The 26,561-nt window shown below is 38.8% G+C and overlaps 2 protein-coding genes across 5 annotated transcripts in view; one reads left to right on the plus strand and one right to left on the minus strand.

Moving 5' to 3' along the window:
- Positions 1-664: 664 nt before the first annotated feature.
- On the plus strand, positions 665-1,144 carry LOC118344197 (RING-H2 finger protein ATL65-like). The gene has a single exon (XM_035684301.1). The coding sequence runs from the start codon at positions 665-667 to the stop codon at positions 1,142-1,144; it is 480 nt and encodes a 159-aa protein (XP_035540194.1).
- A 2,963-nt stretch (positions 1,145-4,107) lies between these two features.
- Positions 4,108-26,561, minus strand: part of LOC109004339 (importin-9) — a 41,783-nt gene continuing 19,329 nt past the window's right edge. For 3 of the 4 annotated variants that reach the window (XR_004797962.1, XR_004797963.1, XR_004797964.1), the window contains 14 exons: positions 13,447-13,524; positions 13,286-13,348; positions 13,049-13,144; positions 12,859-12,968; positions 11,432-11,621; positions 10,906-11,020; positions 5,999-6,111; positions 5,838-5,915; positions 5,214-5,282; positions 4,960-5,091; positions 4,786-4,842; positions 4,613-4,693; positions 4,306-4,475; positions 4,108-4,216 (listed from right to left, as the gene is read on the minus strand). Coding sequence is in view for 1 of the 4 variants with exons in the window: in XM_018982860.2 (XP_018838405.2) it covers positions 4,425-4,475; positions 4,613-4,693; positions 4,786-4,842; positions 4,960-5,091; positions 5,214-5,282; positions 5,838-5,915; positions 5,999-6,111; positions 10,906-11,020; positions 11,432-11,621; positions 12,859-12,968; positions 13,049-13,144; positions 13,286-13,348; positions 13,447-13,524 (1,233 nt within the window). In the remaining 3 variants the exon portion in view is untranslated. Of the gene's footprint in view, positions 4,476-4,612; positions 4,694-4,785; positions 4,843-4,959; positions 5,092-5,213; positions 5,283-5,837; positions 5,916-5,998; positions 6,112-10,905; positions 11,021-11,431; positions 11,622-12,858; positions 12,969-13,048; positions 13,145-13,285; positions 13,349-13,446; positions 13,525-26,561 lie in introns of all 4 variants that reach the window. The other variant, XM_018982860.2, reaches the window with a different exon arrangement.

Consider the following 26,561-nt stretch of genomic DNA (forward strand, 5'->3'; position numbering starts at 1 on the left):
GCACGTGAGTAGCACGTACAATGAATTTCTGTTAGATTTAACGCTGCTGATAAACGAAAGGAGAGATTGAGAAGTTTTGAAAGTTTGAGAGTTCATTTTAATGTAATTAATAATTTCGGAGGCACATTGTGAATTTCTTATTTTTTTTTAAAATATTTATAATGATTAAAAATATATATATAAAAAAAATTATATTATTCGGGATATTTTGTAGGTCCCAAATTCAGTATCCGTAACAGTACTCCTTCTAGAAGTAGTAACAGAACTGCTGCCTGGTACCTAGCTAGCTAGTGCGGTTTGGTTTCCTTCTTGTTGACATGTTGATGTAACATTGATCCATTAAAGTTTTCAAGGAAGAACATTACTCGTGCGAGCTAGCTGTCGACGTGTATGAACTGAGAACCAGTACTATAACCAGGTCTGCCCGCCCCCTGCTCTCGATCATCATCACTCTTTCACCGCATTAATAATTCTCTGCTCGCTGGGACCCTAGCTACTGGCCGCCGGGAAGGGCGGGCATGCACTCCAACTCTTGTTTCATTTCCAGCCTAGCTCCTTTCTGATCGATCGATCTGCCATCATGATCCACTCAGAAAACTCAACCACCTCGCCAATTTCTTCTACTACTCATCTGATCTCACTCTTTTTCATTCTAATTCCCATCATGTTTGGTTTGTGTAAGCTTTTTTACAAGATAATTCGCTCCTCCATCATTCGGGATTTTGTGATCTTGCTTTACGATTCCTTCTCCGAAGGGTCGTATGAGCATGATGATGACATATTGGCAGATAGCAGCAGTAGTACTACTGCTCCAGAACCAGCGATCGGCGTTTACGAGTGGAAGCCGGCGGCGGCGGGGTCTACTAGGGAAGTAGAAGAAGAATCATGTGCAGTGTGTCTGAGCAAGATTGAAGAAGGAGAAGAGATGAGAGAGCTGAGATGTGAGCATCATTTTCATAGAGTTTGCTTAGACAGATGGATTGGATACAAGGGCGTAACCTGTCCCCTTTGTCGTGATTTCCTATTTCTGAGTCAAACTGTCTACAGCACTGCTGAACTTGGGGTGGAACTGGAATTGCTGCATTTTAAATATTGTTGTTTGAGTTCTTCCGGTCACCGGCGCGAGACATGGTGGCTACGCTAGCTAGCTAACATGCAGCTGAATCATCGGAAAACCATGAATTGATGATCAAAAAGCATGCATGCATGCATGTAAAATATTCCTAATTGTCATATATTTTACCAATTAAGAATATTTATCCATAATAATAAGAATAATAATATATAATATAATATTTCTGCCATATCCATATATTTTTAATTCTTATTTGTTTCATTATTGTTCAACTTTATCGAAAAAATTTACCAAGCATCACGGTGAGCTGGTGCAGTTTCTTCTTAAAGAAACCATAATTAATTTGCGAGATTATATTTATTAATCTCATATATATATATATTTATTTGTTTCATTATTGTTCGACTTTATCGAAAAAATTTACCAAGCATCACGGCGAGCTGGTGCAGTTTCTTCTTAAAGAAACCATAATTTGCGAGATTATATTTATTAATCTCACATATATATATACATACATATATATATATATATATACATACATATATATATATATTGGGGGCGCATGGGACATGACAGCTTGCTAGTTTTCTTGCTATATATATATATATGTATTTAATTCATGCAAAATTAAAATATGTAAATACAATTTGAATGTGGATAGAAATTAATATTTTCCAATCCATTTATAAATAAGACAAAGTGCTCATTAAACATGTGATAAGTACTATATATTTTTTCATAAAAATATAACTTAAAATTGATGATACTGCAGTACTTATACCCAATTATATCGTCCTGATCTTACGATTACATGATTATCATGTATTTAATTAGAGATAATTGGTTCTCCGATTCAGAGGTTGTTTACGCGTGCATGCCGACAATAATATCTTAGTTCAATATTAAGAATTATTGTGCTAGTTTTTTGTTTTTAAATAATAACTTGGCTCATCAATTAAGTATAGTAGTAATAATGGCATGGGCTTGTTGAGTCGACCTATGATGATCTGCATGGATCATCCATGTATATATCTTAGAAAATCCTCTCTGCTAGCTTCATGTGACTACTGTACGTGCAGTGTTAGACACAGCTAGCTAGTTGATCATGATCTTGTAATTATAAGTACTACCCGAGAAAACATGACTTCTAAATTCGATGGTCTTAGATGAATGCTAGCTCTTATTTTCTGATCACCTCTATATTGTCGATACTAATTAAGGAATTTGTGTCCATTTTTTCATGATATATGCATGTATAGATGATAGATCTCGTGAGGAATTCTTTCGATAAAAAAGAAAAAAGAAAAAAAAGGTGCATGGTTGTTGTATATTATTCCAACAATCCAACCTGATCTTAAAAAGGAAGACTCAATGGAATCTTCATAAAAAAAAAAGGTACTATATATATAGCGTGTGTTTTGGGAAGGATGGAACACGACCTAGCTATATATATATATACCATAGGAAAATATATATGGAGGTTATGGTCTACGTTCAATGAATATTTATTTAGAAGTCTTGTGGGGTGCATGGGGCCGATGGTGATGGCACACATGATGACCACCATGCCCGTTCCACAAGTTCATCTCTTTCCGCCAATTCATCATGACCGCGTGCGTGGTAAGTCTTCTTCATGTGGATCATCATGATTCTTCTCCCTCGCACTACACGACTACCATGCATGACAATAATAATAATAATAATAAACAAGAGAGAGAAGTCTCTTTTATATTGGATGAAGTACAACATTGGGTTCAAATTTATAATTTTTGTTTTGAGATCATATATATATATATATAATCATCACGACTTGTTTTTAAAGTAATAGAAAAAAGTAAATTAAATTAGACTGCGATTGAATATTATGAGCTTATGATCATCTTGAAATGAACATGATTTAATTTAATTGCAAAATTGTAGAACCAACCAGATATATATGAGTAATAATTGAATATCGTTTAGCATTTTCCCCGCCTTACATATGTATGTATCTTGTCACGGCAACTAATTAATTTGTGTATTTCAAGTGATCAACAGAGAGAGAGAGAGAGAGAGAATATGTATTTTCTCTCGTCATTTTGATGAGAAAATTGTTCTACGTGATTCATTTAGTCTCAGTTCCTTAAAGATTATATAAAAAGAAAAAGGTGGAAGTCGATTGAGTTGGGTACGATACTGCATGCTCTGAAAAGTAAAAAATGAAAAATAAAAAATGTATAATTGCACAGCATAGTAGCATGTGAGATTGGTACCCCCGAATTGGGTATATTTAAGACGAACGGGAGAGTGAATAATTATAGCGTTTTCTCAGAATTTATGTCAAAAATCTAAGAATAAAGACAATAAAATAATGAATCATGTATAACATAATTGTTTGAAGAATTTATTATTTCATGTTCGATCTATTTCACACAAAAGTTTGAACGATTAGAAAGTGCTCCCACTTCATACATACATGAGCGTAATGAATTGGCTAATTAATGGTCACAACTTGCGTCATCATCTCAACTCATCTCATCTAATCATTACAATTTTTTTAAATTTTTATATCAAATAAAATAAATAATTCTAACTTTTTCAAATTTCAAAACAAAAATAATATTAAAAATATATATTCTATGCTTCGGAAAAAATAAGGAGAATCAAGGGAGTAAAAGGAAATGGGAGGATTGGATTTTTTAGGGGAGAGGCCAGAGTCTCCCTGTGCTCTATGGAGGGAGGAAGATATCAGTGGGGGACGGGATCTGGAAGGGACAAAAAAAAAAAAGAAATTACAGACAAAAGGAGTTCCTCTTTCTCATATCACTTCTTCGCTCATCATATCCAACCTAGTATTAAGAGTGAGGCTAGTCCTTCTCAAGCATGCAGCATCTTTGTTCCTAAGTTCATAATTATTCTTACTCAGAAAAAAGTAAAAAATAAAACAACACAAAACCATAACTTAAAACGTATGAAAAAATGTGTACATTGATACATCTAGATTATATAAGCAAAAGCACGTCTTATTTGAGATAGAACCCAGCACACTTGTATTTCCTTGACCACACTCACTCCTCTATGGCTTGGAATAATGAAATCCCTACCGGATATAGGAACTATTTCTCAATAATAATGGCAACAAAATTTTCAATTAGGGTATACCTGTAAGAAATTACATTTTCTCAATCACCACTCAACACTGACGCTAAATCCAAAAATTGCAAAAAATACAGGAAAATAAAACCTCATACCTTACAAACTCAACCTCTAGCCTTTCATCCCTTGCAACTGCAAGATTTTTTTTTTCCTTCCTTTCGATCAACCAATGAATGGAACAGCACCCAAAAATAAGGAATACCAAATAAAGACCTTAGCGATTCAGTACCATCTGAATAGCATCCCTTTCAGACTGCGTCAAATTCTGTATAGTATTGAAGGGAAAAAAACAAAAAAAGACCACATATTTTAAGTTAGTTATATACAAGAACACAACATTGGAAAGGAGGGGACTTCACAGTGATAGATGTTTGCCACTGCTCGAGTGACAATTTAAAGCACCTGGCAAAGTTTCTCAAACAGCTGTCTGTCATGCTGACAAAAATTCACAAAGAAATCTCCAAGATAGAGAGCCAGATTGATCTGTGAGGTGCAATTGAGTAGTTGAAAACATTTGAAATGCTTAACCTTGATAATATTTAAAAAAGAACAGAAATATCGAATATATAGACTACCTGATTAAGGGGATCCACGACTCTTAGTTGGTCATCTTCATAGTCATCGTCTTGATCCTGTAAATGTTCAAGCAATTTAACCAGAAATACCAGAAAAATATATATAAATCAAAACGAGGAGAGAAAATTTCACATCTATTGGACAACAGGAAAGTTATCCAGTTCCTTTCAAACCTTGTTAAATACTTTTTCTATTGCTTCAAGATGTCCGTATGTTGGCCTACAGGATGATGTAGTACACAGTGAATCAAGCAAATCTTTATCAGTTTCTATATCCTCAGTTTGAACCTCTTCCCAGTCACTATCCTGATACACAATTGGTTCAAACCTTTTAGCTCCAACTACAAGTTATAATCTGGACCTCAACAACTTACCAAAAAAACAAAAAAAGAGAGACCTGGACTTAGACATCAGATTATAAAACTTACCGCCTCATCATCATCTGCCAAATCTTGTTCTTGGATTTCAACTAATACATCTGCCAACAGCGCCAACATCTGCATCACCAAGGGAAAAGGGAAAAAGGATTTGCAAGGTTGTTCAATTTGAACACGTCATTTCTGCTATAGAAAGGGAAAATGTTGGCAAACAGAGGATAGTCTTTCAGCATAGAATGAGAGAAATTTTGTACAATAAACCGTATAACAAACTTCTTTTTCCTGATGACATGGAATCTCACCAAGGGTGGGGGGGCTTCGAACCCACCCACATTAGGGAGTAAGCTCCAAATACGCAACCCCACCCACAAAACGATGTATCACATAATCCAAGGGAAGTTCTAGTGTAGAATCAAACCCAAGATATCTGAATTTACAGCTCATCCCAATCCACCCTATGACTCACCAGCTGCACCCTGACTGGTATATCAAGAGTAGTTCTAATGATGTTCAGAAGCAATAAGAATGGAAATAGAAAGTGCCACCTTCAATATTTCCCCAGAAGACTATACATCTGGCTTAGAAAAAGCAAACATGTCATGGACCATGGGCCAGCAAAAAGATTCTGTACATCCAAAAATCATTTTCAAGAGATGAAATGCAATGTAGAAATACCTTTGCAGGAAGTGGCACCACCGTCCACTGATCTGGAGCAAATTTAGCTCTGGAGCGCGTGGTTATTCCGGGAGCAGTCTTTTCCAAAAAATGCAAATGAATTTTTAAAAAATGAACAGAGCACATCCAAAATGAAAATGCATTTAAAATTATATGCAGACCTTAATTAGATGGTGTTGGACATTGATTTTGGCTAATTCAACATGCCTGGTACTAAGCAACAATGCCAAAGCACTGGTAGTCACTTTAATTTGGTAGGCCCCCTGAATTTCACCTGCAGTCAAGTAGAAATTGGTATAGATGATAATTTTAATCGACTTGTATCTTCTAGCAAGCTTTTGGCCAATCGCCATTGTGGTTGATAGTGAAATTGACCCATATGAGTAGTGCTTTCGTAAAGGCTATATGAAAGCAACAAATTATCAAAGCTGCCTATAAGACTAGGAGATTCATTTAGTTAGTTTTTTTAAACTAATAAATTTTAAGCCTGTATTATAAGTTCAATGCAAATAAGGAAGTTCTGCAAGTATGCACATTATAAGCATGCGTGTAGAATTTAAACCCTGGCGCATGACAAATGCAAGATGGAGCGTCTCTGGGTACATCATTGCTGTGAAGTAATGCAGCTGTTTTCCATCTGCCTGTGCATTTGAGACAAATCATCACCAAATTATCATTTAAGATATTTGCATCTGACTGGAGCTTTAAGGCTTTTAACTATCTTCTACTTTCATTGATTTCAAATATCTCCAGGCATTCACATCCAGGTTTCAATTGGTATGGAAATCTCCCTTCCTGAGGATATGGAGGACGAGGGTGTGGAAGTCTCTGCAGAATATCTACAAGCAATCGACTACAGTACATCCTTATTTGTTGTGGCTTTCAGCATAACATTAAAAACACCATTTGGCGGTCCTTTCCGTGGTCTACCATGGAACATGGGCCCAGACCATGTTAGCTCCATTGAACCTTTTTTTGTGTTTGTCTATGTGTTGTATTGATTGTAACAAGATGTTTTGACGGGCTTTCTACCCCCTTATTTTGTATCTTCCTTTTTTCAGTTTAATGAAGATCTTATTCATTAAAAAAAAAAAAAGCTTCAATTGCCATAACTACTACCTGATATTAAAATGAATTAGCCACAAATGTTTCAAAAAATAGATTCTAGCTTTAGCAACATTTAGAAAGGGAAGGGGAGCTAAATGGTTGTACTTCTATATTGTTCCATCATTCAAGGGCACAAGTTGGGGAAAAGGGATCCTCCTACTAGAATGGTTAGCCTCTTTCATACTATAAGTTTCGCAAAATCTAACTCCATTCCTTACAGAGAACAAACAATCACCTTCAATATTAATTGTGACAACAGCTATCATAATAAACTCAAGAATTGCATACCCCAGTTCAAGGAAATAGGATTGAATCATTAAGAAGAAAGGTGGGTAGATTTCAAAACCCACTTTTCTTCGTTTTCCAAACAATCAAAATGATATTAATATGAGAAATTGCCACTGCAAGACTGCACTTTTGCAAAGCCCTGCACATGTGACAAAAACCAAATCTTATCTGTATTGACAGAGGGATTCAATACAGACAAGGTGATGCTAGGAAGGGAGGACAGCATGCTGTGGGTTCACACAGGAAATTCCAAGTTCTCTGTTTCTTCTTTTTACAGCATATTAACCTGTCACAGTAGCTGTGAGTTCCCTTGGAAAAATATTTGGAGAGTTAAGAGTGTGTTTGGATGTTGAAGTGAGTTGAGTTACGATGATAAAATATTGTTAGAATATTATTTTTTAATATTATTATTATTTTGAAATTTGAAAAAGTTAAATTGTTTATTATATTTTGTGTTGGGATTTGAAAAAGTTGTAATGATTAGTTGAGATGAGTTTGAGTGGCATCCCTTGGCATCCCTTCCAAGGTGGCTTTTTTCAGTTGGGTGGCATCCCTTGGCAAAGTTATGAAAACTGATAATCTTAGGAGAGGTATGTACATAGCTGATTGGTGTGTCATGTGCAAGAAGGATGGAGAATCTGTTAATCATCCTTTTCTTCACTGTGAAGTGGCCATGTTTTTGTGGAATGAGGTTTTTAATCGAACAGGTTTACTTTGGGTGATCCCTAAGGATGTGGTGGATCTATTGGCAGGTTGGTATGGATCAAAGGGAGGAAAGTATGCTGTTGATATTTGGAAAATGATTCCTTCATGTCTCATGTGGTGTCTATAGCTTGAAAGGAATGAGAGATGTTTTGAAGACAAAGAACGTTCGATGGGAGAACTTAGGGATTTTTTCTTTAGCACTTTGTGTTTATGGGCTAAAACTCTTTTAATGGTTGATGTTAACTTTCAGAATTTGTTTTAGACTTTGTTTTGTTTTTAGAGAGATGTAGGTATTTCCTCTATATTAGTCCCGTGTACTTGGGTTTTGCCCATTCTTGGGAATAAAGTTTCTCAGTACTTGTAAAAAAAAAAGACAGGGATTCAACTTCTATATGATATATCATTAACCCCACATCCCTGTATATCTAACTAAATATCATAAGAAAAGGGCGGGAACTTTTCAATGCCTCTCCCCTTTAAAATCCCTAGTTTTTCATTTTTTGTACTTCAGGCTTTGTCAAAAGTATATGACAAGGGGCCATCGGACTAAGGTTTAACCCCTAGGGGTAAGAGCCTTAGGGTAGGTTTGGGGGTGAGATGAGAATTTTGTGTTTTGTTTGAGAGTTTAAAATATTGTGTTTTAATATTATTATTGTTTTGGGATTTGAAAAAGTTGAATCGTTTATTATATTTTGTATGGAGATTTGAAAAAGGTGTAATGATGAGATGAGATGAGAATTTTGTGTCTCATCCCACCCCCAAACCTGCCCTTAGTCTTGGTGGTATGCTGTAACGATCCGGCCCAATAATTCTAAGGTTGGAATATAGATAATTTTTATTATATCTAAATTATATTTAATGGGCCATATCTGATAAGCCCACAAGCGATAAATTATTACGATTGATTAGGAGTTTTAATTAAACTCAATAACTAGGTTAAATCTCATTTATTATTTATTGAAGGAGTTAGACTCCTTTTAGAATTTAAAAATCGGCCATTAAAAATTTATTTCAATTTAAAATCATTACTGATTAAAGTTTCCTACACAATCTCGGTCACTCTCAATCCTACATTAAATGAACTACTAGAGTATGTCTTTAATTTCAAACACACTAGGATTACAATTCGATAATCCTTTTCACCTTAAAATTCCTAAACCCAACCCATACCATCTCATAAATAGTCTCATGCACTATAACACGGCAAGGCCACCATCATCTCTTCCTCCCTCCTAATCACAACCACCGTCGTCCCTCCATCGCACCGTGATCAATTTTGTGTCAGAAATTTTAAGCAACACAACAAGATAAGTAGCTTGATCATAAATTCATACTAAATATTAGTATACGTTAGCTAGTTATATATATTATTCTTAAAGCCAATTCTTTGGAAAACAGTGTTTACGTACCATGCATGTCATGATATTTGTAAGCACGTCATTCATTATGTTTCATTCCGCATATTATAGTTATGTATGTATTTTGCATCTCACATTGCATAAGACATGTAAGTTTTCATAAGATCAAGTGTAAGATAAGCTCAGAATAGTTAATTAGATGGTCATTCAGATGCATGGTACCAATGCGATTTATAGGTGGATGTGCGTGCAAGCCACGGAGCTAAGCATAGTCCAACATAGTATGCTAGAATACTATTAGCAGCTCCCCTTGCAGCCGCGGGATGTGGGCCTAGTGTACAACCTTGCACACAGGGTTAAGTGTGTGGGCCAACATGATAAATATGATAAGTTAAATAAGCCCAAAATAAATCATGCATGTCATAGCATACGTATGAACAATAATGATTTTAAATTCTCAGCATGAAATATTTTATGAAAAACCTTATGTTAAGTATGTTTATGTTATAATGAGTTTCTTACTGAGTAATTGACTCATTTTAGTTGTTTTATGTTTTTAAACCACCTCAGGTCAAAATATTTATAAAGGTATAGCAGCAGGACGGGGCTTTGTCCAATAAGGCGTGACAGTGGCCTAGACCATGTACAGACATTTTAAGTTATTATTTTTTTATGGCACGATCTTTGAGAAAGTTTAATAAATGCTTTCACGCACTCTCATTTATGATTTCAGTATTAACTCAAAACGACTCTATTTATTATAAGGAATCTTTGTACTTGGCACTTCCTTTTTTAACTCAGGTTCAATCGTAGCACTCCGGCTCTCGTAATTTTCTAAAAAAAAAATGTCTTTCTTTATTGTGGGGAGCGGGGTGTTACATATGCTCCTTCCAGGTCTTAAGGTTCGAACTCCTTGGGTGCAAAAAATTTCTAGGGGTCATTAGATTGAGGGAATTTCCCTTAAGTGCACCTAGGGTAGTTCAAGGAAAAATTCCTTATCGAGGGTCTGTGCACCACGAGATTAGTCGGGGCTTTGTTCCCAAATACCCAGTGCCAATAAGAAAAAAAAGTATTATGTAATAATGTCTTACTACTTACCTCATCCTTTCATCATCCATGCACAATGAAATGCCTATGGTTCTAGATTAAGTATATTAGAGGTAAAAGATGTCGGGTCAAGTCATTTGGGTTTGGGTCATTTTTCAGTCAGCCCGAACCCGCACGATCATTTCACAAGTTGACCCGACCCAACCCATTTGACACATTTATTTATTCAGGTCGAACTCGACACGACCTGTTTGACCAGTTTGAAAATAAAAACCAAAAAAAAAAAAAAGGAAATATGAAAATTTTTCAATTTAAAATTCAATATCTAATTAAAAATATATAGTAGGTCAATTGGGTCACGGGTTGACCTGACTGACCGATGACTTGACTAACCGGAAATGACACTAATAACCGTTTCCTTTTTCGCTAATCGGATCAACTGTTTTTCTAACACAAGGCATTATGAAACCCATTCCGAATGACACATTCATCATCAAAGCCTCATTATTTAGTGTTGCTTGAATACGTTGCTGAAAAAAGACCAAGGCATAAGGTGTACTTACCTTGCTGCTTTGTCCATTCTGACATTACATAAGCAAAGGAATTATCATAGCCTTCAGCTGGGATGCTGACCAGCAAATCAATAAATTGCTCAACATTTGGGGAACTCATATGAACCTGCATTTTAAAGGAAGAAAATATTCCAAACTCAATCCATAGAAAATATGAGGGGGCGCCTAACTTCTCAACCACACCAGTAATCAGGCAATGTTGAGGAAATTTGACAAGCAACTCCACCGATAAGGTAGAAACCTCAAAATATAAGAGTGGAACCAAATTTCAGCAACTTTAAAAACCAGTACAGCAAAGAATGGATGCGAATAGCAAGGAATTTCAGTTTTAGAGTTCTCTCATGAAAATTGTTTTTTTTTTCCTCCAACTGGCTTTGAGCTATACATGCAACTACCAGAGAATAATATGTGTGAAACAGTTACAAGGTTCGGTCATTCTAAACAACATCAGCAGATAAAGCTAAAAAAAAGGGTGCCAAAATAACTCATAATGAAGCTAAAAGATAAAGGACATTACTAATCTAGCAAAAATAAGTAGCAAGGAACTTCTCAATCCCACTATTTGAACAGATTGCATTCGTCTAACAAGAGCAGCAACCAGGTTTCGAATATGCTGTGACATTTCAGACGACAGATGCAGTATAAGCTGCAGAATGTAGGTCCCAACGAAAAGAGAACCAGAGCTTTCCAATTCGGGGTCTAGAAGCCTGCATGCGAATTTCCCAAATATCAGCATCCACAAATCAGTATCTATAAGAATATTTTTTAAGTATTTTTTATAGGTAATGAGAATATTATAAATATTGATGACCATAAATTATCAGGTACATGAATACTGAAGTTAGAACTAAAAAATATAAAATAAATAAAAAATAAACCACAACAATCATTTTAGAAAGAACACAACCCAAAACTACTCCATCACTTCACCAAGAAAGATATATCATATCCTTTCCTGTTTCAGAGATTTCAACTCTCACTCCACATAGAATAATACTAACTCCTGAATGAGCAATGAAGAACCCCGGTTACTAGAAAGATCAGCATTCAGCAAAAGAGGTGAAGTAATGGGATGGAAAATCTCAATATTTCACTTTGCAAATGATTAAAAAAGAACACATTGAAGGGGAAAACTAGAGGTAATCAATACGTTTACCTATAAAAAAAAAAAGAGGTAATCAATACATTATATTTTCACAACTCAAAATCAAACATGAGCGCACCAAAAATAAAAACTACTTTTCTCCGAAATGCTAAAAGAATGCAGAAATGGTTCGACAAATAATTGCAAAGCTTGAGCCATTTTAGGGCCCCTAACACAAGTGATTATGCATAAATTATCAAGTCTGGGATCGTCTTGCTTTTTTAAAATCTTTTTAGGTTATCCTGTAATGCTAGAATATTCTAGACAGAGCTTTCTTGTAATTTTAAGATATTCAATGATATAAACGCGCATATAACTCTTCCAATCTACCGCCATTTTTCTTCTTAAATACACCACCGAACTTTAGATTGCTGCATCTCATTCCTAATTAAAGTTTCAATTTAAACTTGCTCCCTTTGTCTAAACCAACAATTAAGTCGGAACCACATAGGAAAACTCACATGATTTCATCCCTCACATTTCATACCCAGTGCACCTTACACTCCACCACAACACACAGAAAGCAAAAACCAAAATAATATCCCTAAAGTTACATTTATATTGCAACTAAACTAAAACATAAAAGCTTTCAGATGCAGAATAATTAATTATGACCGAAATTATCTAAATTCTGCTAGTCAATTAGAAAAGCTTTTTCTGTTTCTTCAAGGTAGTGCAGCACAATTTTTAAAAAAATTCTACAAAGTTAAGCAAGAGGTTGCAAGCTTTACAGTAGGATTAATAAATATATATATAAAATAAAAATAAATAAATAAAAGAGCAAACTAGTAGCTCACTACCTTGAAGCTGCATCAAGTAAACTTCTCATGGTAAATCCAGAATCACCACCCCAAGTGATCATTTCTTGTCTTCCCCCAGATACAAAAGCAGCCAAACATTCAGTTGCATTCTGGCCAATATAGATGCAGCATAGGAGTCATTCCAACATTTTACAAAAGGAGAATGAAGAACCAAGAAAATTTAGACAACCTGCATTTCACTATGATCATCACTTTGAAGAACTATCCGGACAACAGCTCCAAAACAGACATCATAGATGGCTTTCACTACATCACTAGGAGAATCCTGTACAATACTATCATGAAGATAGTTAGCAAACTCTGCGAATGCTATTATGCCAAGATTATATTACCATTTTAAATTCAAAAGCTAGAAATCTAATAGTGAAAGGAAATAAACCAAACTATCTTGCCAAATATAACTTGCCTTCAAGAGCATAGTCATCAGATCCAATGACCCCGCTATTAATCCATCAGGCTGTTGTTGGGGCTGACAGTAACAAAAAGTATGCATAAGAAACAGATACCTTAAAAAAAGTTGCACAAGCAGAAAACAATTTTAATTGAGATAACTCTTACAAGCCATACTTTGTCTAAAATTGGCCCAATATATGGCAAGACTCGGGATACCAGTGGATGTATACAACCAGAAGAATTTTTTAATGCCTGGGGAAAAAAAAAATTAAAATTAAAAGAAGAAAATATACAATTCATAGTTAAAAAAAACTCCTTTAATAAGCTTTTTCTAAGTTGTACTAGCAAAAATGGCCAACATAAATTAGCATGGTGAAAATTAGACAGACTCCATGTCCAAATTTTATACAAAACTGTCATTGCAGTTGAGTCTCGGCTGGTTTACAATCCAAAAAAACACTTGGAAAAGGTAGAAACTTAATTAACAAAACCAAGCTTTTTAGGACTATAATTGGAAGCATCAAGCAGCACATCAGATATTTAGAAAAGCAAGGTACAAATGAAAAGTGGTGAGAAATGGTGCAGCTCTATAAATTCAATTAGCCTATCTTAAAAAAACACTGGCCCATCTAGCTTCAGTTTTTATACACTGTCAGCTACACACATTGTCAAACATTACAGCTCTGCTTAGAATGGCCCAGTAAACTCTTTACTATATATTTTTTTGTGTTTCATGTCTCCTGAACAGTCTTCCCTAAACTCCATTGTCAACATGGGGTAAAAGATTGACCTAAAGCTGTGAGGGTTCTACCTCTTCCTTTTATTCTCTTTTTATAAGGGGTTGGTGATATGGGGCCTCAATCCCTGAACATCTCCCATGACAGAGGCAGTAGGATCATTGTCGACTTTTCCTTCTATTCTTAAATGTAATGGTGGAAAAATTTACGACTGAATGATTGTAAAGTTGCATCTCTGAAAAGTTCCATATGCCACCTAGCCTCTCTATATACTGAAGTAAGCCTTAATCCAACTAACTAGGGTCAATTACATGTCCCTTATTCCAGCCAGCCTACTTAAGGGTCCTGCACCGAGTAATCACTCTAAGAACTGTCTTCCCTTGTAATTTTCACCCACAACAATTCTGTCTCAAAAGCGAAAGTTGACTCAGCAAACCCTTCTTCAGTCAAACTTCTGGTCACAACCTAAGATTAGCTCCTCTGAGTTGGAACCATTAGGAAAAAATGTTTCTGGTAGAGGTTCTGATAAAAGTCTTGTACAGAGTTATGCATTTTCCTGTATACTTCCTGACTTGGGCTATGCTTATTTGAGTATCAATAAATAAGTTGGACGGAGAGAGAGTACTCGAATGTAAACTTCGAATCATCAACATATCTAGATACAGAGCTCGTTTCGGAGGTCGGTAATTGGGTTATTGGACTGCAAGGAGAGGCGATGACGGCGATTTTGAGCTAAACTTAATCATGAGAAGTTTAGCAATTGAATCGAAGGTGTTTGAGATACAGACGGAGGGGCGTGAAGTGCTTATCACGGAGAGGGGTTGGAAAGGATCGCAAACTTTGAGGTTGGGTTGGGACACATCATGCTGGGTCTTAAGGGCTTTGGAGGAATGTTCTAAGCATGGAAGGAAGGTGTACTACTCTGCTTATAGGGATGGTAACAGGGGATACATCGCGCAGAAGAGCTCCAATTCCCGTGGCAGTTTCTTGGCCCTAGTGGAGTATAGTGGAGAGGGGCATCGGAGCTTCATCTTTATCCCTGGGGAAAGGGATGGAATGGGGTGGAGGAAGTTTGCAGCGGTCGTGAGGGAGGTGGGTAACAAATGTGCTCAGGGGAGAAGTCTACCATCTTCGTCGACAGTAGCACTCCCATTGGCTCAGTCGTACATGGAGGTTGTGCAGACACCTCGAGATGGGAGAAACTTTGCATCGGCAGCCCTGAATAGAGTAGGTGAAGTTGTGGTAGGTGCACAGAGGCGTGTCTGGGCAAAATGATGTAAGTATTTTGAAGGATTTGCGGGATATGCAGGCTGCTTTGGAAGAGATGGCCGTTAAAGTCAATTGGATGATACGGTGCGTCTTGGGTAAAGGAGTTATGGGGTCGAATTTGGGCCTGGGGAGTGGGCCGGAGCCTGAGAATGAAGGTAAGGCCCAGTCCAAACAAAATAACGGAACCAAGCCCAACTAGCTGAAAGGTTTGGCGTGGAGGAAGAAGCCGCAGGTCGGGGCAGACTCAGAGGTGGGTGGGTCAGTGCCACCGTCGCCGGCGAAGCCTCAGACGATGACGTCGCAGGTTCTCGAAGCTTCGACAGAAGAACTGCTGCCGGCAGCAGAGTCTGTGAAGCATGGAGGGGTGAAATCATGCAGTTTTGCCGTAAGATCAGAAACAAACGTCTCGGCTCCTGCACAGACTCGGTCGACGGTAGTAGTTAAGGAGATCCCAACGTCAATCGTGAGGAGTAAAGGTGATTTTCTCGTGAGCAAAGGCAAGATAGTTTCGGCTCAGGCCCGAGACTATGTAACGGAGCCGATATTAGCATAGACGCTTCCACCAATGGCACAAAAAGAGTCGATAGGCACAATGGAAGCTTCGGGTGAGCTTATGTTGGTCCACCATGTTTTAGAAAGGGAGGCAGGGGAAATTGTCGAGGCTGTTGAGGGACAATATGAGGTTTTGACCTCTATGGTCACCCATACGAGGGAGGTAGGGGAAAATGTCGAGGCTGCTGAGAGACAAAATGAGATTCTGACCTCTATGGTGGAAAGGGGTAATTGTTTAGAAGGAAGCAGGCAGGTTGAGTTTGAACGGTCTGAAATGGAAGAGCTGGAAGAGCAAGATAAGATGGCCTCGGATCCAGAACTCGAAGTAGCTGTTTATGAGGAGATGGATAGTTCATCTCCGTTACAGATGACTCCTCTTCAGATTGTGTCGGAGGAAACCTCAAATTGGGTTGTTAAACAAGTGGAAAAAATTCAAAGCTGTGTGGGTCTCTTTTATGAGGATTATGAAGAACAATTGAGGGCACTTTTAGTTGCTATTGAAGCTGGTCGATCCATGGTCGAGCAGTCATCTGTGAAAAAGAAGCGGGAGTTGAGAAGATTGCATTGTTCTATTAATTACGACAATAAGGAGGGTACCTCGGGGAGGAATAGATCTAAGGGGAGGGATGTTATATCAGTTAATGAAGCCTAAAATTATGTCGTGGAATGTAAGGGGGATCAATAATGTCAATAAACGCCTTCGCATTAGGTCCATTATTCATAGTTGGAAGATTGATGTTGTATGCCTCTAAGAAACAAAATTAGAAAATGTTGACAGGAATGTTATTAGTAGCTTGTGGAGAGGTTCGTTTGTAGGCTGGTCTTATCTAGCCTCTTCTGGTGCTTCTGGTGTAGTTCTAGTCATGTGGGATAGTAGAATTGTCGAGATGGTAGAAGAGTGCATTGGAAATTACTTGGTGACATGTGTATTAAGGAACGTTGAAGATGAGTGGTCGTGGGCATAAGCAAGTGTCTATGGTCCCAATAGGGATCGGGATAGGAACCTGATGTGGGATGAAGTATCAGGGTTATATTCTATGTGGGATCTTCCTTGGTGCATATGTGGGGATTTCAATAGAGTTCGATTCCCAAGTGAGAGGGTGGGTCTTTCTTCAATAACTACAACAATAGAGGTTTTCTCACAGCTGATTTTCGACTTGGAACTGCTGGATTTGCCGTTGGTGGGGGGTGAGTATACGTGGTCCAATTCTAGATTGGACAGAATTTTATATCATCGTCGTGGGAAGCTCATTATCCAAAGTTGTGCCAAAAACGTTTCCCAATGATAGGATCGGATCACTTCACCATTATTCTCGAGTGTGGGGGTATTCATGAGGGCAAACGGTACTTTAAGTTCGAGAATATGTGCCTAGAAGTGGAGGGCTTCGTTGATAAAGTAAACAGTTGGTGGCTGTCGTACCAGTTTGAGGGGACTCCTAGTTTTGTTTTGGCTAGTAAACTTAAAGCTTTAAAAGCTGATTTGAAGATATGGAATAAGGAGGTTTTTGGGAATGTTGAGCAGCAGCAAAAAAGTCCTTTGGGAAGAGCTTCAATCCTTGGAAGCTGATGTCAATGGATAGCTTTGCTGTCCATCATCAATATAGTTTCCTTCTATTCTTCTTTCCTTATTTCATCTTTACTTCCGTTACTTAGGCTTGTACAGAATATATAGTTTCCTTATAAGGCTAAGAATGCTAGAATCACTCGATAATTAGTTTCTTCCCATGTATAGTTCTCTTGTAAAGTTTCTATATAATATACAGATCACTCAAAGGCCAATTGATTCGGCCATTCATACATCGCATTTTAACTTATCTTGACATGGTATCAAGAGCCGGTTGAATTTTTTTTTCTCTCGGTTTCGTTGTTGCCCGCGTGCATCGTCTTCTATCTCGGTTTCGTGTGTCGGCGTGGTCTAAGTCTTGGCGGTACCTCCCGGCATCTTCGATTTCTCGTGTATCGACAGACGTAAGAGCTTCGTATTTTTCGGCACTCTGTTTCTGGGGTAGCCTTTCTCGGTAGGTTCTGTCTCTGTTTTGGGCGTTCTCGGCATCTCCTTCCTCCATCGACACGCTCCTCTTCTAGAGTGGTGTGTTTCGGCAGCCTCTGTTTAAGGTCTGGGCATTTTTTCCTGCGTTATCTGTTTACGTTCCTGGAGTGGGTGATTTCGGCACAATTGTTTTTTGGTCTTCGTATTATCTTTTTTTGCCTTCTCACATTTGTCGGCAGAAACTCATTTTTTTGGTTCCCTTAATTTTATTCTGGATTTTTTTTCGTCTCGAGTTCCATTTATTTGCAATGGATTATGCACCTGTGTGTCAAATTTACAGGCAAAAATTATTCTACTTGGGCTTTTCAGTTTGAACTTTTCCTCAAGGGAAAAGACCTTTGGAGCCATATTGATGACACGGATGTTGCACAAACATTCAATACTGAAAAATCCAAAGATGTCGTGTCTTCGCCTTCTTGGGATGTGCTTGATGCTCGGATCATGTCTTGGCTTCTTGGTTCGGTGGAGCCACATATTGTCACTAACTTGCGGGCTCATCGCTCCGCTCAATCCATGTGGAATTACTTGAAGAAAGTTTATCATCAAGACAATGATGCTCGTCGCTTTCAGTTGGAACATGCGATTGCCATGTTTCAACAAGGTAGTCTTTCCATCCAAGACTACTACTCGGCATTCTTGACTCTTTGGAATGAATATACTGATTTGGTTATAGCGGATGTTCGTGTTGCCGCACTTTCGACTATTCCGAAGCTTCATGCGACTAGCCGACGTGATCAGTTTCTTATGAAACTACGCCCGGAATATGAATCTGTTCGCTCTTCTCTACTGAACAGATCTTCTGTTCCTTCTCTGGATATTTGTTTTGGTGAGTTACTTCGCGAGGAACAACGTCTTAGTACTCAAGCTATTCTGGAGCAATCTCATGGTAGTTCCGGTACGGCAACTGTGGCTTATGCTGCCCAAGGACACGGATCACCTATGACTTCTAAAAATTTACAGTGTTTCTGCTGCAAGGCCTATGGGCATAGTGTTGCCAATTGTCCTAAAAAATATTGTTCTTATTGTAAGAAAAAGGGTCATATTATCAAAGAATATCGTATCCGCCCCCAGAATCGTCAGCGACTTCTGCAGCACATGACTCTTCCTCATGTGTTTCCTCTGATCTTGCATCTCCTGCAGCAACTTATTGCACTCCTGAAATGGTGCAACAAATGCTAATTTCAGCATTTTCTGCGATGGGGTTTCAAGGTAAAAATTCTACTAAACTCTGGTGTGTAGACTCGGGAGCTTCTAATCACATGACAAATACACCCACTGCTCTGTGTCATGTTCGACCCTATGCTGGTCAATCTACTATTCAAATTGCCAATGGTAGTTCTTTGCCAATAGCTGCTGTCGGAGATGCCTCTTCGACATTTACTGATGTATTTCTTGCTCCTCAATTTTCCATGAATCTTATTTATGTTGGTCAATTAGTGGATAACAATTGCGCTGTTAAATTTTCTGGTGATGGTTGTGTTGTGCAGGACCAGGTAACGGGGGAGCCGATCGCGAAGGGACCTAAAGTGGGGCGTTTGTTTCCACTATTTTTACCTGTTCCAGCACTTTCTCCAGTTTCTTCTATTACGTCTTTTGCTTGTAATAATGTTCCTAATCTGAGTATGGTGTGGCATCGTCGTTTAGGCCATCCCAATACTCAGATCTTATCTCATGTATTGAACTCTGGTTTTCTTGGTAATAAATAACGTTCGTCTTTATCTCTTGAGTGTGATTCTTGTAAACTTGGTAAAAGCAAAACTCTTCCATTTCCTTTGCATGCTAGTAGAGCTTCTCACTGCTTTGATCTTGTTCATAGTGATGTTTGGGGACCTTCCCCCGTTAGTTCACATGAGAAATTTAAATACTATGTGACTTTCATTGATGATCATAGCAGATTTACTTGGGTTTATTTCCTTCGTTCCAAATTTGAGGTTTTTCGTACTTTCACTGCGTTTTTAGCATATGTTGACAATCAATTTTTTGCGACTATTAAGACATTACACACAGATTCTGGTGGTGAATATTTGTCTAATGAGTTTCAGGCTTTCTTGGCTTCTAAAGGTATTATTCATCAACGTTCATGTCCCGCTACTCCCCAACAGAATGGAGTAGCCGAACACAAAAATCGCACTCTTCTTGACATGGTACGTACTCTCTTGTTAGAATCCTTTGTTCCATCCATGTTCTGGGTCGAGGCTCTGAAAACTGCTACTCATTTGATTAATCGTTTACCTTCCCAAGTCTTACACATGGAATCTCCCTATTTCCGCTTATTTGTTAAGCAACTTAGTTATGATAATCTTCGTACATTTGATTGTGTATGCTTTGTTCATTTACCTCCTCATGAGCGACATAAATTATCTGCTCAATCTGTTAGATGTGCATTCTTGGGATATAATGTGTGTCAAAAGGGATTTGTTTGCTATGATCCTACTTTACATCGCACACGCATTTCTAGGAATGTTATTTTCTTTGAAAATCAATATTTCTTTCCTGTGTCATATGTGCCCTCTTCTTCCACTGTGGTCCTCCCCTCCTTTGAGCAGCAATTCTCAAATCTTCCTCCAGTCCGCTCTCGCTTTAAACCAGGTATTGTGTATACGAGAAGCTCCCGCCCACAGTCTCTTCCCGTGGCTCACCCGATATCTGATCCTAACATGCTCCAGAACCAGTCAGTTGCAGCACCTCCAGAGCCCTCGGTACGACGCTCTCCTCGAGTGTCTGTACCTCCGGATAGGTATGGTTTTCCTTCTGGGTCCTCTATTTCAGCTCTTATTGCTGCATTATCCAATTTTGATATTCCCACATGCTACTCACAAGCTGCCAAGCATGACTGTTGGCAACAAGCTATGCAGGAAGAAATTGCCGCTCTAGAGGCCAATCATACTTGGGACATTGAGCCATGCCCTCCAACAATTGCTCCTCTGGGTTGCAAATGGGTTTACTCAGTCAATGTTCGATTTGATGGAAGTTTGGATCGTTACAAAGCTCGACTTGTTGCTCTTGGGAATAATCAGGAATATGGTGTCAATTATGAAGAGACCTTTGCTCCTGTGGCTAAGATGACTACTGTTCGTACGATTCTAGCTCTTGTTGCTTCTAATGATTGGCCACTACATCAGATGGATGTCAAGAATGTTTTTCTTCACGGGGATCTTAAAGAGTGTATTTATATGAAACCACCACCAAGACTGATTTCTCCTTCGACTTCGCATGTGTGTAAGCTTCGTCGCTCCCTTTATGGTCTCAAACAAGCTCCAAGGGCCTGGTTTGATAAATTTCGAACCGCTTTATTACAATTATCATTAAAGCAAAGCAAGTATGACACTTCATTGTTTCTTCGGAAATCAGATGTGGGTATTGTTGTTCTTTTGGTTTATGTTGATGATATTGTGATTACTGGTTCCGATTCTATTTTACTTGGCCAGCTCAAGACTCATCTCTCTGAGTCATTTCATATGAAAGACCTTGGGTCTCTCACATATTTTCTTGGTCTCGAGATGCATCGTAGTTCATCTGGTATTTCACTCAATCAACATAAGTATGCTAGTGACCTGGTGGCTACAGCTGGTCTACAGGAGGCCACTTCTGTTGATACTCCCATGGAATTGAATGTCAAGCTTCGCAAAGAGGAGGGTGATTTACTTGAGGATCCCAGTTTATACCGGAAGTTGGTAGGTAGTCTTGTCTATCTCACCATTACTAGACCGAACATTTCCTTTGCAATACAACAAGTCAGCCAGTTTCTTCAGACTCCTCGTCATCTTCATTTGGCTGCTGTCCGTAGGATCATACTCTATGTTCAGGGCACCTCTGCCCGTGGCTTATTCTTTCCTGCAGGCAATTCTCATCGCCTTATTGCTTATAGCGATGCTGATTGGGCCGGTTGTGCTGATACACGTCGATCTATTACTGGTTGGTGTGTGTTCTTAGGTAATGCATTGATCTCCTGGAAGAGTAAGAAGCAAGACAGAGTCTCTAAGTCATCTACAGAATCTGAGTATTGGGCAATGTCTTTTGCTTGTTCGGAAATTATTTGGCTTCAAGGTTTGCTTGCTGAGCTAGATTTTTCTGAGACCGATCCTACACCACTACATGCTGATAATACGAGTGCTATTCAAATCACAGCCAATCCTGTCTATCATGAGCGCACGAAGCATATTGAAGTCGACTGTCACTCTATCCATGAAGCATTTGAAGCTCGTGTTATCACTCTCCCACATGTTCCCACTGAACTACAAATTGCTGATATCTTCACCAAAGCTCTCACTCGCCATCGACACTGTTTCTTAAGTGGCAAATTGATGCTTGTTAATCAACCCGCATCAATTTGAGGAGGGCTGTCAATGGATAGCTTTGTTGTCCATCATCAATATAGTTTCCTTCTATTCTTCTTTCCTTATCTCATCTTTACTTCCGTTACTTAGGCTTGTACAGAATATATAGTTTCCTTATAAGGCTAAGAATGCTAGAATCACTCGATAATTAGTTTCTTCCCATGTATAGTTCTCTTGTAAAGTTTCTATATAATATACAGATCACTCAAAGGCCAATTGATTCGGCCATTCATACATCGCATTTTAACTTATCTTGACAGCTGATGGGGATAGCGAGGAGAGCTTGTCTAGAATGAACGAAGTAAAAATAGAACTTGAGAGGGTTCTTTTGAGGGAAGAAATATCATGGAAGCAAAAGTCGAGAGTTCTTTGGCTTAAAGAGGGGGATAAGTGTACTAGCTTCTTCCACAAAATGGTCAATTCTCATAGACGTAACAACGCTATTGAGATGTTAAGAACTAAAAATAATCTGCTTGCATTACCTGCTGAGATCCAAGAGCATGTTGTGCAGTATTTTAGTTCCCTCCTTAGTGAGACGGAAGATTGGAGACCTAAGATAGATGGATTGAACTTTGCAGCAGTGGATGATTCTTCAACAAGTTGGCTGGAAAGGCCGTTCGAAGAGCTTGAGGTGCATCGGGTGGTGTGTGGAATGAGGAGAGACAAAGCTCCTGGGCCGGATGGCTTTTCTATGGCATTTTTTCAGGATTGTTGGGAGATTGTGCGGGAGGATGTGATGAAGGTTTTTCATGAATTTTATGAGCTTCAAAAGTTTGAGAAGAGTTTGAATGCCACTTTTATTGCCTTGATTCCAAAGAGAGTGAGTGCTTCGGAGTTGAAGGAGTTTCGCTCAATTAGTTTGGTAAGTAGTGTCTATAAGATTATTTCAAAGGTGTTAGCAAATAGAATGAGCAAAGTGATGGAGAAGATCATTTCTAAATCTCAAAACGCATTTGTTAAAGGACGACAAATTATAGATTCGATGTTGATTGCAAATGAATGTATAGATAGCCGCATGCGGGAAGGGGCTTCGGGGGTCCTTTGTAAGTTGGACATGGAAAAAGCATATGATCATGTAAACTGGAATTTTCTTTTGTATATGCTTAGAAGATGCAGTTTTGGAGATAAGTGGTGTGGCTGGATAAGTCACTGCATTTCAACTGTCCGCTTTTTGTTCTTGTTAATGGGCAGCCTTGTGGGTATTTTCCGAGTTCTAGAGGTTTGAGGCAGGGGGATCCCTTATCTCCCTTCTAATTTGACATTGTTATGGAAGCCTTGAGTCGAATGGTGGAGGCAGTGGTAGGAGTAGGATTTATCTCGGGATTTTCAGTGGGAACTAATTCTAGTGGCCCCTCTACTATATCACACTTGCTTTTCGCTGATGATACCCTCATTTTTTGTGAGGCTGTTGGGGAACAAATTCAAATTTTGAGGGCTGTCCTGCTATGTTTTCAAGTCATCTCGGGATTAAAAGTGAACTTAAGCAAATCGGAATTGGTACCGGTGGGAGAGGTTCATAATATTCATCACTTGGCTGAATTTCTGGGGTGTAAAGTTGCATTTCTGATCAAAAAATATTTGGGACTACTGCTAGGGGCATCTTTTAAGGCCAAACACATTTGAGACGGGGTGATCGAGAAGATAGAGAGGAAGTTAGCAGCTTGGAAAAGGACTTATTTATCTAAAGGGGGTAGGATTACTCTTATAAAGAGTACTCTCTCTAATATCCCTACTTACTTCCTATCTTTATTCCCTTTACCAGTTGGTGTGGTCAACCGTATTGAAAAATTGTATAGAGATTTTCTATGAAGAGGCTTGGGAGAGGAGACCAAAACTCCCTTAGTGAGTTGGAAAAAAATCTGTTGTCCGATTGTTGATGGAGGTCTGGGTATTCATAGTCTATGTAGTTTTAATAAGGCGTTGTTGGAGAAGTGGCAATGGAGATATCATGGGGAAGAGGAAGCATTGTGGAGGGGGGTGATTGATCGCAAGTATGGTAGTGATTGGGGAGGATGGTGTACCATGGAGAGCAGGGATTCGTATGGAGTGAGTCTATGGAAGTTTATTAGGAAAGGTTGGGGTCGCTTCCTGAAACAAGTTAACTTTTCGGTTGGTGATGGTTCAAAAATCGAATTTTGGTCTGATGTTTGGTGCGGGGATTAGGGGTGAAAAACCGACTTATCGGTTCGGTTTAGAGTCGAAACCGAGACCGCACCGATACACTGAAAAAAAAATCTCGATCGAAACCGGCCGGTGAAGGGGAAGAAAACCGTCGACGTCGGTCTCGGTTTTCTACCGGTCGGTTCGTCGGTGTCGTCAGCGGCGTGAAGAGAGAGAGAGAGAGAGAGGAACGAGAAACACAGAAACCGAACCGGAAAACTTCGGTTTGAGGAAAGTTACACATAAACTCAAACTCTATCATCACAGATTCACAAAATTACAAGATATACAACAAATATCAAATGATTCACAACAAATATCACATTATCACAACACTATCGGTACCCTCTCTGAGAAAAATAAAAGAACCGTGGTCCCCATCAACAAACCTCAACAAATCGGAGATGGAAGCTTGAAACAAAACAAATGGATGAAACGGCGCAAATGGATGGAGGGAGAGAGGGACGGCATCAGAGAGAGAGGGAGCTGAGACAGAGACGAGAGAATCTGAGAGAGGGAACTAAGACGCAGAACGGCGCAAGGAGATGAGAACGAGAAAGGGGAAGGGAGATTTTAACCTAATCATGAAACGGCGTCGTTTGGTCTCAACCAAACGACGCCGTTTGCTTTTTTTTTTTTCAACTATGTGGATTAAAACGATGTCGTTTCACTCATTTAAGTGAAACGGCGTCGTTTCTTATAGGTATAAAATGAAAAAAAAAAATAGAATCGGTCGGCCGGTTCATCGGTTTTTCCCTGGGTCGAACCGAGACCGAACCGGAAAACTTCAATTTCAGCAAATATCTACCGCACGCCGGCCGGTTCTTCACCGGTTCCGGCCGGTTGCTGACTCCGGCGGTCGGTTCCAGTCGGTTGCGGCCAGTTTGGTCGGTTCCTGTACACCCCTAGCAGGGATATTGAATTGTCTCAAGCATTTCCGGTTGTTTTCAGGTTGGCGACTAATAAGCAAGCTTCAGTTTCCGAGGTAATGGTATTTTCCAATGGAGTGGTGCTTTGGGATGTAGGCTTCTCTAGATCTGTCCAGGATTGGGAAGTAGAGGAGGTTACTGATTTTTTTAGACAATTGTATTCAGTGGAGATAAGAAGACAGGGCAAGGACCAACTATGTTGGAGTCAAACAGCCTCTAAAAAATTTACAGTTCAGTCATTTTATAAGGTGATACTAAATCAGCACCATATTGGCTTTCCTTGGAAGAGGATTTGGAAGGCTCATGTTCCATCAAGGGAGGTTTTTTTTGTATGGACAACAGCAATAGGGAATATTCAGACATTAGATAACTTGAGGAAGCGCGGAATGATTGTTGTGGATTGGTGCTTTATGTGCAAGAAAGAAGCGGAATCAGTGAACCACCTACTACTTCATTGTGAAATGGTTAAAGTGCTATGGGATAGTGTGTTTGGAAGGGTTGGGCTATGCTGGGTTATGCCAGAAGCAGTGGTCGATTTCCTAACATGCTGGACCAACTTTCAAATGCATACTTGTTCCCAAGTGGCAGCTGCATGGAAAATGATGTATTTGTGTATTATGTGGGGTATTTGGTTGGAGAGAAATGAGAGGTGCTTTAATGATCAGGAACGCAATAGAGATGCATTTTGAAAGTTTTTTTATAAGCACTCTATTTAGCTTGTTCTTTGCTATTGTACTCAAGGGTGGGGCTGTAAACGAGTTCTTGTCTTCATTTTTCTAAGTTTTAGAATGTACTAGATGTTTCTTGTGTATACTTCGTGTGTACTCAGGCTTTGCCTATTACATTGTGCTTAATAAAGTTTTTACTTATGAAAAAAAAAAACAATTTTGTCTCCATTTTGCCTATTATGCGTATTCTCATTATTAGTTACTCTCTTGTCCTATCAAGTGGTAAAGGCCTTGGGCTTAGGGTTATGCTCCCCCCAGGTTTAAGGTTCAAATCCCCTTGGATGCATATAGTCTCTAGGGACCATCAGACTGGGGCATTTTCTCCTTGAATTACCCGAGGTGCACTTGTGGGAAACTCCTTGCTGAGGGCCTGTGCACCTCCGGGATTAGTCAAGACACTGTTCCTAGACACCCGGTGCCAATAAAAAAAAAACATTATAGGCCTTTGTTGCACACCCACAAAATGCACGTGTTCATGTATTTATTTTTTAAAACTCCCTGTGATTAATAGGTACAGAATGTCGACA

This window comes from Juglans regia, chromosome 13, assembly GCF_001411555.2.
Source record: "Juglans regia cultivar Chandler chromosome 13, Walnut 2.0, whole genome shotgun sequence".
Lineage (NCBI taxonomy): Eukaryota > Viridiplantae > Streptophyta > Magnoliopsida > Fagales > Juglandaceae > Juglans > Juglans regia.